The sequence below is a fragment of the Hetaerina americana genome, unplaced genomic scaffold (assembly GCF_022747635.1).
Source record: "Hetaerina americana unplaced genomic scaffold, ioHetAmer1.1.p SCAF_12, whole genome shotgun sequence".
NCBI lineage: Eukaryota > Metazoa > Arthropoda > Insecta > Odonata > Calopterygidae > Hetaerina > Hetaerina americana.
The window spans coordinates 10,846,210-10,861,887 of record NW_027286292.1 but is presented as its reverse complement, the minus strand read 5'-3'; the positions used below and the strand labels follow the sequence as shown (position 1 = coordinate 10,861,887).

The 15,678-nt window shown below is 35.5% G+C and overlaps 1 protein-coding gene across 2 annotated transcripts in view; it reads left to right on the top strand.

The window, feature by feature from the left end:
* Positions 1–2,283: 2,283 nt before the first annotated feature.
* Positions 2,284–15,678, top strand: part of SamDC (S-adenosylmethionine decarboxylase) — a 42,655-nt gene continuing 29,260 nt past the window's right edge. For both annotated transcript variants that reach the window (XM_071582667.1, XM_071582666.1), the window contains exons 1-3: positions 2,284–2,442; positions 3,929–4,015; positions 14,275–14,401. In XM_071582667.1, the coding sequence (XP_071438768.1) occupies positions 2,321–2,442; positions 3,929–4,015; positions 14,275–14,401 (336 nt within the window). In that variant the 5' untranslated portion in view covers positions 2,284–2,320. The remainder of the gene's footprint in view (positions 2,443–3,928; positions 4,016–14,274; positions 14,402–15,678) is intronic.

The window sequence follows — 15,678 nt, the reverse complement described above, 5'->3', positions numbered from 1 at the left end:
ACTGTATTAACATTAGCTCGGCTACTCTAATTATACTTCCTCGCAAAAGATTCCTTTTTGTTACCTGCCGCGCGTATTACTCAATGCATATCTCTTTGTCAATGAAATATTTTCTGCTACAAATATCATTTTCAAAAATGATTTCTAGTTATTATGTAATCATAAAGGAGCTTTCATACCTTTGGATGAAATCTGGTTGCGTAGTGGGAAATTTAAGCATTACTTGGAACCTGGCATTAGAGAAAATCAGGGCTGCAGAGTAGCGAGAAGCATTCTTCGGAGAGAGAAGAGAAGCTGAATGCAGATTATTATGTGCGCATAGCGGGATTCCTCAAGTAAGTTACTTCAATTTATTTTGCCATTTCCACTAAAATATGCGCTTCTGTCTTGGAATTATAACGGAAGAAATGAATCAACATACCACCTCTGTCGTTCATAACCCTCCCCATGGATTACAACCTTGACGCAGCGGAATGACTGGTGAGTTCTGATAATCCCTAGAGCTGAGCTGGAAAGGAGCAATGACAATTGATCCTGGCGGAGTCACCCCTGTCAGATAGGTTGAAGTGTAGAAGTCACACAACAGGTAGTCTTCGCAGCGTCTATAACTCAAAGAGGCGACTACAAAAGGCGTCTGATCCCAGCGTGGCAGTCATTTATGTGATGGTGTCGCGGAGTAACACTATTGAGTGAGGCAACGAGAAACCACCTCGATTATTTATTCCACGAAGCAATGATGGACACACACATGGATATAAGCCCTAAAAACCACTGGATTCGGCCCACTAGACCGTTTGTCGTGCCCGGGAGCAGGAGAGGCAGGACAGTGGTCGTTACAAGAAATCTTTACTAAATGGATTTTAACCATAGGAGAAGACACAGAAGAGAACTGAATCAGTTAGAATAGGGGCTTAAAAATTTTAGGATGCTGTTGAAGACAGGGATAGCATAAAGCGGGAGACGGAGGGAGGAAATGAATGTATTTTAGGGCTGTGCGAGGCGAAATGGGAAAATAGCGGGCGTTATCAGAGAGATAGATCCAGACTAATGCAGCGGAGGGAAAGAGAGCCAGAGAGGGATGGCAATAGCATCGAACAAAAAGTTATCGTAGTACTTGTGCACACGTATAGAGCAGATGAGTTATACCTCAAGGCAATATTGAGATCAGGAATTGGAATGCGGTGGTAGGCGAAGGGAGTCAGGGGAGTGAGGCAGGGGACTACGGCTTAGGAATAAGGAATGACCGCTGGGAGCAAGCAATAGAGTTCCGTAGGAGACCGAGTTTAATCATAACGATCACTTGGTTTAAGCACCACAATATTGTAGGAATACGAAGATTTTTCTCGGGGATTCAGAGAGTTATCGATTACCAAGTCTGCCCCAAAGGTAGTAGGACTTGTTTTTCCCCGGATAGATGGACGGGCGGAGGTTTCTCTGGCTGGGTTCGAGGAAGGAGTCTCAGGAAAGGCTGGAGGCCGGTTGCAGTTGGCTCTCAGCCTTTGCGGAGGGCGAATCGTTCGTTTGAGAAACCTCTAAAATGTGACCTCGTTACGCTCCGTCATGAACCGACTATTGGGACAGCGCTACGCCATCAAATGTGGCGTAAAACTGGCCAAAAGCGGGCAAGAGACATATGATAAGCTTAAGGCAGCTTATGATGCAAACGCCATGGGCAAATAGGGTGTTTTTAAGTGGCATAAGTTTTTTGTAGGAGGGTAGAGAAGGGGTTATGTTTTTTCATGGATAATATTAGGGAGTAGAAAGTTCCTAATCAGGAAATCAGACCCTTTAAACCCCTTTTCTGAGGCGGTTTGGACGAGAAATAGACGGAATATAACGTTTTTCCAAATGTAATATCTATTAACTTTTGAATTCCAATTAAGGCATTAATTAAAATATCATAACTTTATGTCCACGAAGTGTATCTTGTTTATCACCTGGTATAATATTTTTCATCTCTATTCATAGTTAGACTCCAGTTACATTAAATTATACTATGCCTATCCAGGTTTATCTTAGAAAATGAGCTTTAAGTCATAATTTTGGCATTTAAGCAAAATGGCCGCGAAACGGAATATCCCAACAACGCCTGAATATTATAAATTTGTTCTTCAACTATGAGGATACTAATATTTTTAGTAATTCGACACCATTGGTCTGTATTTTATGGTTCAATAACGAAGGATACTTTTTGACAACTAGAGTTTTTAAATTTAGCGCCACCTTTCGCGCCGCATTCGCATTGTGGGTATATCTGTGATGCAGTATGCGACACGAGCCCCATCTAAGTCATTTTGGTTTCTTCTTTAGTTGATGAAGGATGTCGGATTCCGACAAGGAGAACGGTGTTCAATATTTTGAAGGCGTGGAGAAACTATTAGAAGTTTGGTTTAAGAAATCTGATGGAGTTACTAAAGTCTGTGATCTTAGGAATATCCCAAGGTACGTTTGTATCGCCGACAATTCAAAATCCGATATCTGACTTGGATATCATATCATCAATAAAGTGTTTTGTGTCAATATTTTGAGGCTGCTGGTATTTTTTGCAGGGCGAGCAGGTAATAAATGGTAAATTTCTGTTCTAATGTTGTAGTTGGAAGTTTTTACGTTTGAGTCTAGACCCCGCTTTGGAATTTAATACGAATACGTTTCCGCCAGGAATCGGCAAGAAATATTCGTGCAAATAACCTCAGTCATTGAGGCACCGAAAAAACTAAATTAATACTCATCCGATATTTCTTCTAAAGCAGTTGCAAAAAAGTAAATATTATTTCAGTAAGGTAGTGACAGCATCCCGACGAGCGAACTAGTATTTTATCGTGGAATTTGCCATACTCGAAAACGACCGTTCATCATGCAAATTTTACTGGTGTAATGATTTTGTCGACAATCTTCATCAAATATGAAACCGGAATAACGAGCTACTGGCCGGCAAACGTCTACCCCGGCTAGCAGTGTGACTAAGATTCGACGAAGTATTTTTTCCCGTGAGACCAGTAATACCTGCCAGTCCATCTGTTTTAAACGTAAAGTTTATTCTTCGGTGATCAAGCTAATGAGTGATCGATCTCTAAATTTGGTATCCGGCAAATCATCAATTTTGTCTGTGCTGATAGATACATTTTTACAGTTTTATCTTTGTATAACTAAACTTCATCCTGTCAATTTTTTTAAGGACTTGATTTCTGACAAATATGCTCGGAATTGTGTTACCTAACGATTATGGTGAGAGGAACGTGTTTACAGGATTTTTTATGCCCTTATTGCATCCGCTTATTTTATATAGATTCAATTATACATTCTATACAAGAGGGAATGTCCACATGTCGTATTTCTTGGAATTTAATGATGATGCACATGCCTCCTAATTAAAGTTGGTTGTGAGTGAAACATTCCCGTTTATCATAGTAAAAATAGAATTATGAGTGCCGGTAAATCGATTTCTGCCGTTGGATGCCTGCGATAATTTTTTTGTGTGTGCTGTACTCTTCCGCTTGTGTACCGCGTAATATTTTTATTTTTTACGAAGTATATCCTAGAAATTGTTAGAATTTGCAAAAATCCGTCTGTCTTTTTAGCTCTACTACGAGTTTCATGTAAATGTTGTTAGGTGGCACCACTTTGTATGACAAGGCGGCAAACTTCAAGACTGAGAAATGCTGTTAAATCCGGATAGATCACGATCGAGCTTAGCGTAACATTTCTGTACGACAGTGGGATTGAGTGTGTCAAAAAGTGATTTCCCATAAAAGACCTATCTGAAACGTCTTGCATCAAAGTTATATTATGCGTTCATATCCTATCGATGTTGTCATCAATTTTAAGTGTATAAATTGTATTGAACAGCTACGTCATATTCGATCCGTCATCCACATTAAAAAAACCCTTACCCTTATTCTTGAATCTCTTGAATTCTCTATCTTTACAGGCAAAAGTGGGAGGGCTTACTGAAAATAGTTAGGTGTGAAATCATCAGCTTCGTGCGTAATGACCATGTGGATGCATATGTGTTGAGGTAAGGCAAGGGTTTCAACTTTTATAATTTGTCAATAAAAGTGTTGGACGAATGAGAATGTTTTGTAATCCAGCCAAATCCGTTCATCCTATAAGCTGTTTCATTCTTAACATTTTTCGTTTCTCCTGTTCTGAATTTCTATTTTTCTGGTGTAGTATACTTTGATTCTTTGTACACTCTCTACATGCCACACATGAAACTTCAGTATCATTGTGTATAATGGTCATTATTTGTTAACTTTATAACTTTCTGAAGATGCATCTTTTAGGATACATTGCAGCTGGAATGTTAACAGTAGTGGTTGGACCTCATAAACTCTAAGGGTTCAGTAAGAAAATGTCAATGTCTTAAGTATTCTGTGCATATGTATTCTAATGTAGATAGTCTGTAGATGGTTAAAAAGGTTCTATCTTAATAATGTCTTTTATTTCATTGGAGAAAAAATAAGATGCTTGCTGGTTATAGGCTTGCTGGCCCTTGGGTTGGAGAGGCATTGTGTTTATGTGTTTTGCTTCTTGCAATCCAATGTACATATTTGTGTTCCATTTCCTGTATTTTCCTTAAATATTTAGGCCAAGCGTACCAATGTAATTTTTCACTGTCCCGATTGAGTTGGCAGGTAATGACACAAGGCAGGTAATTGTTAGTGTAGAATAAGCTATCAGAGAACGTTCTCTTGTAGAGTTGCTTTAACATGAGTGTTCATACTAAAAGGGTAAATTAAATAGTACTATTTTTGCCTGTGTGTGGTATTTATTGCCCATTGTTGAATAGAACAGTTATGACAGTTACTAGAGAACTTAATCTCAATAGAATGAAAACAGATTTTTACACTGAAGTAATTTGCTAGGTGTTTGGAATTCATGTTATCCAAATTAGTGATACATGTGCTCCCAGGCTGAGGCTGCATTGTGCCACAGCCTTGTTTCTGCAGAAAAGACATTTGAATGGGAGCCAATGGTGCATGGTAATGCACATGAGCCCACGCCTGCCTGGGTTAGTATTTAAGTATTTTTGAATGTGCACCCAGTACTACACAGCTAATTAGAGTGTATAAGCCAATTTGGTCAAATTTGCTGTTATGCTTCATGATTCAAGTTTCCCTCAAGAAGAGGCAAGTTCATGTTGTTTTTCACTATTTTATGCTTTTTCTGTCGGACAGCAAACACACCACTAGTAGATTTTGGGAAGTTATTCATTTTGTCTGGGCATATTGTGTTAAAACGATGCAGGTGAAATTTGTTCAAATCTTTTGATTAGATTGTGTGGTGATGACATGGTGCGAGAAAAATACCTGTGCTGAGGTCCAGGTTCATAGGTTTATGGATAGTGTTTGATTATTACCTTGGGGTGCTGAACTCTTTGGACTAGGGAGATGTCCAGTTTAAAATGCATCTTCTGTTACTTTGTGGTGTGTGTTATTTATGTAGGTCATTGGTTAATACAAAAATATATATGGCTATTTGTTGATTGCCATTTATTTTAGTTCCAGTATGTTGAAGAACTCATTAATGTGGTGGTGTGGAGGTTATAATATGCTGTGGGTGGTTAAAAAAAATTAATGGACTAAGAATGAAAATTTAGCATGCATGGTTTGGTACAATGAATATTTTGCACCAAAAATGTCTTAACTTATTGTTACAAAGTTTTGCAGTGCAGATCGCTTGTGATGCATTGCGATCCACAAGATTGTGGACCCCTTGTTACATTTAATTAAGAATAGGCTAATGTTGAAGTATTGTTTCTCTATACCCTTCTTCCATTCCTATCTCATTTCTTAATTTTACATTAGTTTACCCATACCAGATTACCAACATATCCCTTCTGGTGCAAATGACTTCTTCTATTGGTTGCCTACCTTAGCTTAACTACTACTACTATGATGTTTCCTACTTTTGTGATGTTGAGGTATTTCATGATAATGGCTTCATGATTCTTAATTTGATGCAACCATTATTGCAGTAAATTGGTGGGATTTTTCCATTGTACAGATAAAGTGAAAAAATTTGGCAATTAATATCACTGATTAATTTTGTATGTTACTAAAAAAGTTGACCTGATACACAAGATTGAGCTTGCTAGCAAACTATTCACCTCCAAACCATAATTTTTTTATCAGTGCAAGTGGCATAATAAATTTCATTTTCCCAGGGAAATTTTCCAACCCTTCAAAACTGACCAATGTGGTGACAGGTTTTTTTAAACCTTTGTAGATTTTAACGGTGTGGTGGAAATAATTTTTACTCGATTAATAATCTCTTGATATAATTTACTTTGTTGAGTTATTTTTAGAATTTCATCTACAATCTAAAGCGATTTCTGACCAAGGAAAAGATTTTTTTTATCATTCAATACATTTTGAATCACTTTAGAAATAATTGGTGTCTAAAAAGGCATCTAGGTGCTTGGGTTAAAGTGAGGAAGGTTTTTACTAACAATAGTAAGGTAGATTTGTGAGAAACCTTGAGGCAATTGTTAAGTTTTGGTGTCTGGTCTACGTATTTATTCCATATAGACAAAAAGTTACTCGATAATTAATTCACATATTGTTTGTCACTCTTGTGCAAGTAAATTACATTCTTTCTAGTGTGTTCTATCAATTTCATTCCATAATGTAATCACATTTATGGCTTTGTAATTAAGCCAGATTTTAAATTTTCAACTTTTTAAAGTACAATTTATTTAAATCCTTGATACATTCATAACCATAAATGGGCTCTAATAGTAGTGGTGATACTTTATTACTACCACATATGTCTATTCCATTCAGCTGTTAGGTATCCATGTGATATACAAACCAAACCTAATGTGTTTGCAGGAACATTTTCTGGTCCATAGTACACCCATAGACCACCATGTCTGGATTGATTACTGTCCTTATGTTTAGATTTGAAGTTTTTACATTGAAAACTATTGCTAAGGTTCTGGGTGCATCCATTTTTTAGACATGTTTAATAAATAAAAATGAAAGTTAATCATCAATGAGACACTAGTTTTTCAATTATGCCCTTGGTTTATGTAGCTATCTAAATATAAAACATGAAAGCCACCCAGCACTTTATGGGAGGCAATGCAGTTGACAATTGAAAAAGTTGGTGCATGAGAAAGTAAGTCTGATAGTTTTCCTCATGTTTCATGTTCTGGCTAGTTTTCATGAAAAAATTCTGTTCCGGCAAATGTTGTGAAATTTTTGGAATTATTGAAATTCTCTCCTGTGAAATTTGTTTTAAGCTAAGTTTTCATAATGAAGATCGGCCAGTCACATATTTATGACAGCATTTTTCAGATGTCAGATTGGTTGATTTGCATATTTCACTTAATGATTTGTTTTGTTATGAAGTTACAATATCAATACTTCATCAGTTGTTAACCCATATTCACTATTAAACATTTACATTTATAAATTATATTTGATAAATGCTATTCAGTATTCTATGGAAATCTGATCCTATGATATAGGGTGAATCAAAGAAATTATTTTAAAGGTACTCCATGGTAGTAGTTTCAACCTTGGCATACCTAACATTGCAAAAAGTGGCTGATAAGGGGGCAAAGGATGCGTAGGCCACGAGCTAGCGACAAAAATAGGTGGGGTGGAAATAATTGATAGAAATTCAATAGATATGCCACCTACTTAACTTTTTTCTGATTCCAACATATTGTTGAATATTTTTGCACAATATTCTGATACTTAACATTTTGCTATGGCATAATTGTCATTTGTGAGTGATTTGTGGAGTACAAACTAATGAGAAGAGAAAGTCTTGAGGGATGTCTGGCATTTTTGTCTCTATGGGGCAGATGACTTTGTGGTAGTTCGTTCACAGTTTCAGGGATGGTTTGATTTAAGAGGCCATTTTGTAGGCATGGAAAAAGCAAATTTGTTAGGATATTCATTTGATAAATTTCCAAATTAGCGAATTCAATTACATTAGTTGCATTATCATTTTTAACAATTACTTTTAGGTATCAGTGTACATGATGTATCAACTCCAGTCAAAGAATGTGTTGTAGTGTGAGAGTGTGAAATTTAGATTAACTATCCATTCTTAGATTTTAAAGCCTTAAATGGTATCATTAGCCAGCAAGTCATGCTTCATGAGCTGGTAAATTTCTGTATTGATCAGTTACTTTTCAAATTGAATTTCATTTCAATGCATACTCTTAAGTTGAAAACAAATATTAAAAATGCTCTTATTTAAATAGGAATAGGTTACAGTTTTGCCTGAGTAGGTATACAGCTGTTGGAGATTATTCTTTGAATCCATCATCTTGATCTAAAAAATTGCTATTTTGAACTCAGTATTTACTGATCAGTAATGGTCCAAGCGATAGCATGTAATGTGGTTGCATTTATTAGTTTTATAATTGTATTTTCTTGATATATCAGTGTGTTCATGCAAAATGGTTACCTACTACAGGGAGTTGGGTGGAAACTACCAGAAGGTAAATTCATAATTTTTTTCAAAGGTGATGTTGTAGCTAAATAAATTTGTGAATTTTTTCTCTCCTATTTATGCCATACTTCTGTCCAAATGCTACTAGACTCTTCTATCTTATTTTGTTGGATGAGAGTAATTTTATGTCACTCATTGACCCAACATGTTATTTTGTTAAGAGATGAATTACTGGAAAAAAATGATTTATGTCTTATAAGAAGTCAATGAATGGCTCATTAAGAAATATGAGATTTAAAAAATATATATTTTTTTCAGCGGAAGATATTGCATCTACTTTCTTCTTTTTGTGCTCTTCTCGTATAATTTATATGCAAGTCTCTTTAGATTGTTTGAATTTTGAAAATATGACTGCAAGAGTCATGGCTTTAGTTCAAATCATTGTCCATATTTCTTAAAAGCTAGGCTCTTTCCTGAGTGTAACACATCACAATTTCCTGCCATCAAATTGAAGCACCAATGTCAAGGTCATCAATAGCCATCAACATCAATGCCTAGAACCTGAGATAGCAGCTGAGCAGTTTTCATAACATTATAACACATATTTTTTTTAATGTGGGTAAGGTTTGTGCTGTCAACTTTTCAATAAAGCCATTTGCTGGAATGTAATGATTTTGAAAGATGTTATTATTAAAGTAGGCTGTTTTTTTATGTTGTGCAAGTGGAAATAATGAAAATCAGCAATGTATTTAAGTCATCTGTACCTCATAGTGCATGCCTCTTGCATGGTTATGTTTGGAGTGAGAAATCGGCCGTCAGCATTTGATGGAATGTTTCCTTCCACAGCTATAGGCGCAGGGAGCACTGGGGCCCAACATCCAGCCGTATTGGCTTTAAAAGCACACGGGGACAGAGTAGCGAGGGGGCTCGCCTGCAGCACGTGTAATACCATCATCAGGCATTGATAACTTGGTCAATGTTTGGTGGTGTGAAGGCACACAGCAAGTACAATGCTTTCTTTTAAAAGAAGAAGTGGGCTTCGATGATCCAAAAAACACCTTCTGTGATCCTTTTATGTCCTTGGGGTTATTCACTGGCACATTAGGTAATCAAAAAACAACCATTGATAACAAAATTGGCCATATATGCTGAATGAACCATGATGTATGAGATGTGGGTGAATTTTAACTTTTCCATCGGCTCAATGGAGGTGCTTTGTAGTTGAATCTTCTTTTCATATTTTGCTAATTATTGCATTGTTAACCTTTACTGTTTTGGACAGTAAATTTTCAGATTGTTTGAACCTTTTTTACGGTTCAAGTTGTTGACAGTCCTAAATTGGATGCTGTGGAATGGTGCAATAAACAATTGAGATGCCAATTTGATCCTAATGTAACTTCTTACACTTTTAATTATGTTTAATTTTATTCTTCAAAAGACCCTTCTCTAACATGGCAACTTTTGTCGGTGCAAACATATAGTCTTAATTACTTATAAAAGTAATAGCACACTCCAAGTCCAGCCCATTTGTACTCACTGGCTATGGTTCCTGAAAATTTTACCATATTTTCTTCACTCCAATTGAATCAGACAGTCAAGGGGGTCAAATTCATTTGCTTAGAAATGAGGTGACCTTCATATACTAGCCACAAAATTGACACTCTTTTCATTGCTAATGCCCTTGTTGATTGTTGGGATGTATGATTTTCTATTGCCACCCTGCAATTTTGGAAGTTATATTTTTGTAATGCTATTGTAATTTAACTATAGAATCTAACAAGAACTTCTATAACCAATTCCACGAATAAATTGGTTCAAGCTCAACTTTGTGAAATCTCATCTTACAGACTGGCTAAAAAACATTGTGGATTCATAGAATAAATTTAATATCGAATACTGGTTTCATTGCATAGGTATCTGAAAACATGACCCCTAGTTGTTTACTGTGTTGAAATTTTTTGTGAATTCCACATTTTTCTACCCCCAGTGTTTGTTTAAGAGAGCCTTTGCATTTTCATTGTTATAAAGTAAAAAAAGATATTAATGTTTATCAAAGTAAACTTAAAAAGTACTGGTAGGTGAAATATTTGAAAAAATATTTCATTTTCATGCTAGGGCCTTTCGTAATTACATAATAATTAGTAACTGTGTGCAATTACATAACAAAACCACCTTAACTGTTAATAATCTTATGTTGTGACAAGGTTGGATAATCAGCAGTGTTGAAAATCATGTTCCACCCAGTTTCCTGGTTTTAAATGTGGAATAGGAAAGGAAACCACTCAACTTTCACAATTCAGTCGTACTCTTCTTTCATTCTCCAGCAGGCTCTCTACATTTACAATCACATCCTGGCTTTGCACTTTCATGACTGCATTTCAATGGATGCATATTTCCTGGTCATTAGCATTTAAATGATTTTTATAGATATTGCAAATCTCAGGCTTCAGTTCATCAGTCATATAGTTGAAAATTTTATGGTTGTATTTTGCATTAAATATTTTTGCCACATGTTAAATGTCAGGTTGACTTCAGTCGATTGTACACTTGACAAAAGGAATCTTTCCATAGTTGATATTTGTAATTAAATGTCTCTTTCTTCTCTTTATTTATTTACTTGTGAGATGTGCCTCATTGCTCTCCCTTACGTGCATTACACTATCATGAGAGAGGTTCCTTGAAACAAACTTGTCAGGAAATATATTTGTAAAAATGCCTATCTACTGATTGCGGATCAATACTAGGATTCACAGAAATTGAAGCAAGGTTCTCTTCTTTTTGGGGAAAGCAAGGCATCCTTGATTATGAGTTTGTGTTAGTAAAATATATCATGAGCATAGTAACCTCTTGCATGACTAGAAAACATGCAGCACCAGCCAAATTTCAGGCAGAACATTTGGAAGGAATAGAGGGAGGTTTGATGGGCTTATGCTGAAGTCATCGCCCTCATAATGTTATTGACCTATGGAGGGTATTTCAATGGTGCATTTTGTTAATAACATTTTGACTGAGGTAGGTGGAAGTGTAATGGAGCAAGTCCCATAATTCTGTTGTGTATGGATGCTTAGTTTTTTACATCATCTGATATCATACAATTAGAGGGCAAGGAGAATTTAAATGTATGCCTAGGTTTAACCAGTGCTCCCTATATTTTAGGAATTAAAGATTCTCTTGCTCCTTGTGTTCTCATTGCAGGAATATTTCAAATTATATCTCCAGGACTAGAAAGTAATTCCGTATGTAGCTGTAATTCATAAATCATTCTCACAACATTATCTTTTAGTCTTATAACTAGGTGGTATAATGTGTCAAATTTTCTAATAAGGATTTTGTAATTGTATTATTTCATCACTATAGTTTTATTATTGTAATTTAGTTTAGCAGTTTTATCTGAGTATAGGAAATATTTGGGTACAATCACAGATTAAGCCTCAAGTTTCGTCATTATTCTAAATTATTTCATTTTGTAAATTTGACCTAATGCACTTAAGAATGAGGCTTATCTCTTAAATTAATTTTTATGTCTTGCATGAATCAAAATGAAAAAGAGGATGTATGGAGTGATGATAGTTATGGCCATTAACCATTTCATCGTATTAACTGCGTGTTTTTTTTGCGAGGCCGAGAAAGGACAATGAAAAATATTTGCATGTGAAAAATAAAGTATATTCTGACATTTACTATCTGTTCTTTCCTAGTAATGTCTGTTTTACAAAATTTTCTAATGTTTAAATAGAAATGATTGCTGTTCCTGTTTTTTGGAGAGTTGGAAAGCTGTTAGTAATGTTAATACATGTGGGCATAATGTTTTCAGCTAATTGTAATGATTGACCATTGACATTAAAGGACAACTATGATATACTATTGACGTAAGATTTTGTTTAAAGTTTTCTAATCACTTGTTTTAAAATTTCTTCTGCTGTCATCTGCCAATGGTTGTATCTTCCAGCATAAAATCAGTTTCCCTGACTGAGGATGCCCCATCGCAATTTCAAATAATTTCCACAATTTCATTACGAGTATAATATCTGGAGATAATTCGATATAACTCATCCATTGATATTAAATAAGGATGCTTCAAGAAAAACTAGAGCATACAAGTGTGTGTAAATTATGTCACTAATGAACTTCGATTTTCTTCTGCATTCATTAGCATTACCCAGTATGCCCTTTGTTGAGTATTGAACTTCTCTGCCAGCTACTTTTGTTACTTGACCTTTTTAAGTTCATCGTAATCAAATCTTATAGGTGATTATTTTATAATACTTGAACACAAAATGCATCTTATTTGCAGTGAAACATTGTTTATTTATTTTTACACTTTATGAAGCCCTTATATTCAGTAAAAGTTGTGTAGAGAAGATATCTAATCTTGGGAATTTAAAAGAAAATGCATTGTTACAAGACATAATAAAGAGATAATAAAAATAAAACAACTGGTGACATGGAGTTAAACCTAAGTTATGCTTTGTCATGTTTTTTATGCATGAGTCACAGATTAAAGTAATTCCATTCCTGCCTTTCTCTATCTGCAGTATGCTATTTAAGGGCTGCAATGTGTTCACAGTTGCCATTTTTTTCCTTCCAATGAAATCAACTTTTGTAAACAAAAGTAACTGTTGCCAACTGTTTACTCATAGCTCATGGAAGAATTTTTTTTGGTGACAATCATTTCATCTGAAAATGTGTTCATCCAGCAAATCAATTCTCTTCATGCCATAGCTTTTTTCTGATTACAAGAAATTGCCAGGAAGCACTTTGAATGTTCACAAGATTGAAGCAAATAGCACTTGAATTTCATTGGTATATAAATTCTCTCCATTCATCCTGCTTTGGCTATTTTGAATGGAATGAATGTTATTATTATGGTAATCTATTTACTGAAGCTGATCTGTCCAGGTAGTGAACAACTATGAGAATTCTTTTAAGACTTGAGTGAAGTTAAGACTTGGTTTAAATTATTCAATTCTTCGAAGAATTTTGCTGCACTTTTTTGGTGTTCATACTAGCTTTTTTATTCAAATTTTTTCAGCATTCCATTACTCACATATCTTAATAATCATTTATGCCCCTAATATACAAGTTTCAAAGAACTTTTGTTTTCAGGTTGTCTTAACTGGGATCAAAATTGTCCACATTAATCAATGGAATATACCCATTCTAAATTTTCTAATTTTTATTTCATCACAAGGTATTAAACTGATAGCCTCAACCATACTTAAGCTTATTTCATTTAAATGCATGTTAATTTCCTTTGGGATAACCAAGTATTTGATTTGGCTGGTGAGTGTGTCAGAATGGCACGTAAGGGAGTTCGGTTACTGTGTAGCGACAAATAATGCTGAAATTTCCCCCTTATTATGTCCCTAATTCCTTGAAACTACTGGAACATGCTCCGTTTTTAGTTCGCCCAATTTTTGATACATTATTTGATGAAACAGTTCAATCCTTCCCCACCTGTGAAACTGATAATTTATTAGAGTAGAATGTGTGTGTATCATACACATTTATTTTATGATTAGGATTGTTATGAATTTTATTGTACCATTTTATACATGTATAGTGACTGATACTTACAGCACTTTCATTTGAACAATTTAAGGATCCATAATTTTTTAAAACTATGTTGAAAAGCTATTTTACTAATGTTTGCAATGCCAGTTGATTTTTCAGGGAGAGATATCTCTCTGATGGTTGTCAGAATGTGGTGTTAGTATAATCCAACATACTATTATTGTAGGAATATTCTTTCCTTCCTACCTCACCATCGTCTCTACTTTGCTCTCCATCATACTCATCAATGGGTATTTTTTTCTATAGTGTTCTTATACTGATTGAGTTTTTTTCTCTTCTTTCGAACAGTGAGAGCAGTATGTTTGTTGCTCACCGGCGATTTATTCTCAAGACATGTGGGAATACAACTCCATTGCTCTGCTTGAAGCCATTGCTGTTACTCGTAGAACAGTATGCTGGTTATGATGAAGTTGAGGTTTGTAAAATTTCTAGCTCATTTTGCCGAATTCCTTTTAAGGGTTTGCCTCTCCGTCTGCAGTTCAAAACAGTTATGAACCAATCCATTGCGCAAAGCTCAAGTTTAAAAAAGCCTAAGATTGTGTACACCGTTGCAGTGTGCATGCTCTATTGGAAACATAATCTGTAATGATACTAACTTTAATGTGAAAAGTATGTATGTATGTATATATACATATAGATGTATATATATTTATAAAAAAAAATATATATATATATACACATACATACATATGTGTGTGTGTGTATGTATATATATATATATATATATATATATATATATATATATATATATATATATGTACATATGTATATATATATATATGGTATATATGTACATTTGTGTATATATATATATATATATATATACACACACACACACATATATATATGCATACATATGTGTGTATATAAAAACACAGATGTAGATTTTTAAACCATAGAAACACAAAGAAAGGACACTCACATATGTAGTTTTGACGTTTCGATGGCACAGCCGTCGTCATCAGAATGGCATTCCCGGGGAGGAGCGGAGAGGACATGTGCGGGAGAGAGGTGAAGGAAGGAGATGTAAGGGACCAATAGGAAATGAACAAGGGGGGGAGGGGATATGTAAGCAGCTATATGATACATTCAGTGGGCTTGGTTCAGGCCGGGCGATTTACATGACTGGGACACCCAGATATGCGCCATCTTGCAGGTTCTCACCTCTATGATACTATCAGATTTGGGAAGGGTTTCAATCACCGAAACGGAGAAGCAGTCATCAAAAGATTGGTTGTGGGAAGCAGTGTGAGTAGGGATAGGATAATTAAGGAAGGTGGGAGATTTGGTGGAATATTGGTGGTTATTCATGTGGACGGAAAGTGTGGTCGTGCATTCGCTCACTTAGAAGGCAGGGCAGAAGTTACAGGAGAGGCGATATAATGTTTTTTTGAGGTGCAGGTGGTGACCGGTTGGGAGTCGGTACTAAGTGAGGGGGAGGGTCTTAGAAGATGGCAGAATTTGCAGCGTGGGCGGTTGCATGGTGCGGATAGGGGTGGGGGAAAGAAGAGGGTGCTCGCAGTTGGTTTTGTCGACTTGAAGATGTCTCGCAAGTTTGATGGGCGTTTAAACGAAACGGAGGGACAATGTGGGACGAAAAGTGATGTGGACGGACTGTTATTAATAATTGGGAAGAGGTCACGAATCAAATGTTTAATTTTTTGTGTTTTGGGGAAGAAAGTGGTGATAAGA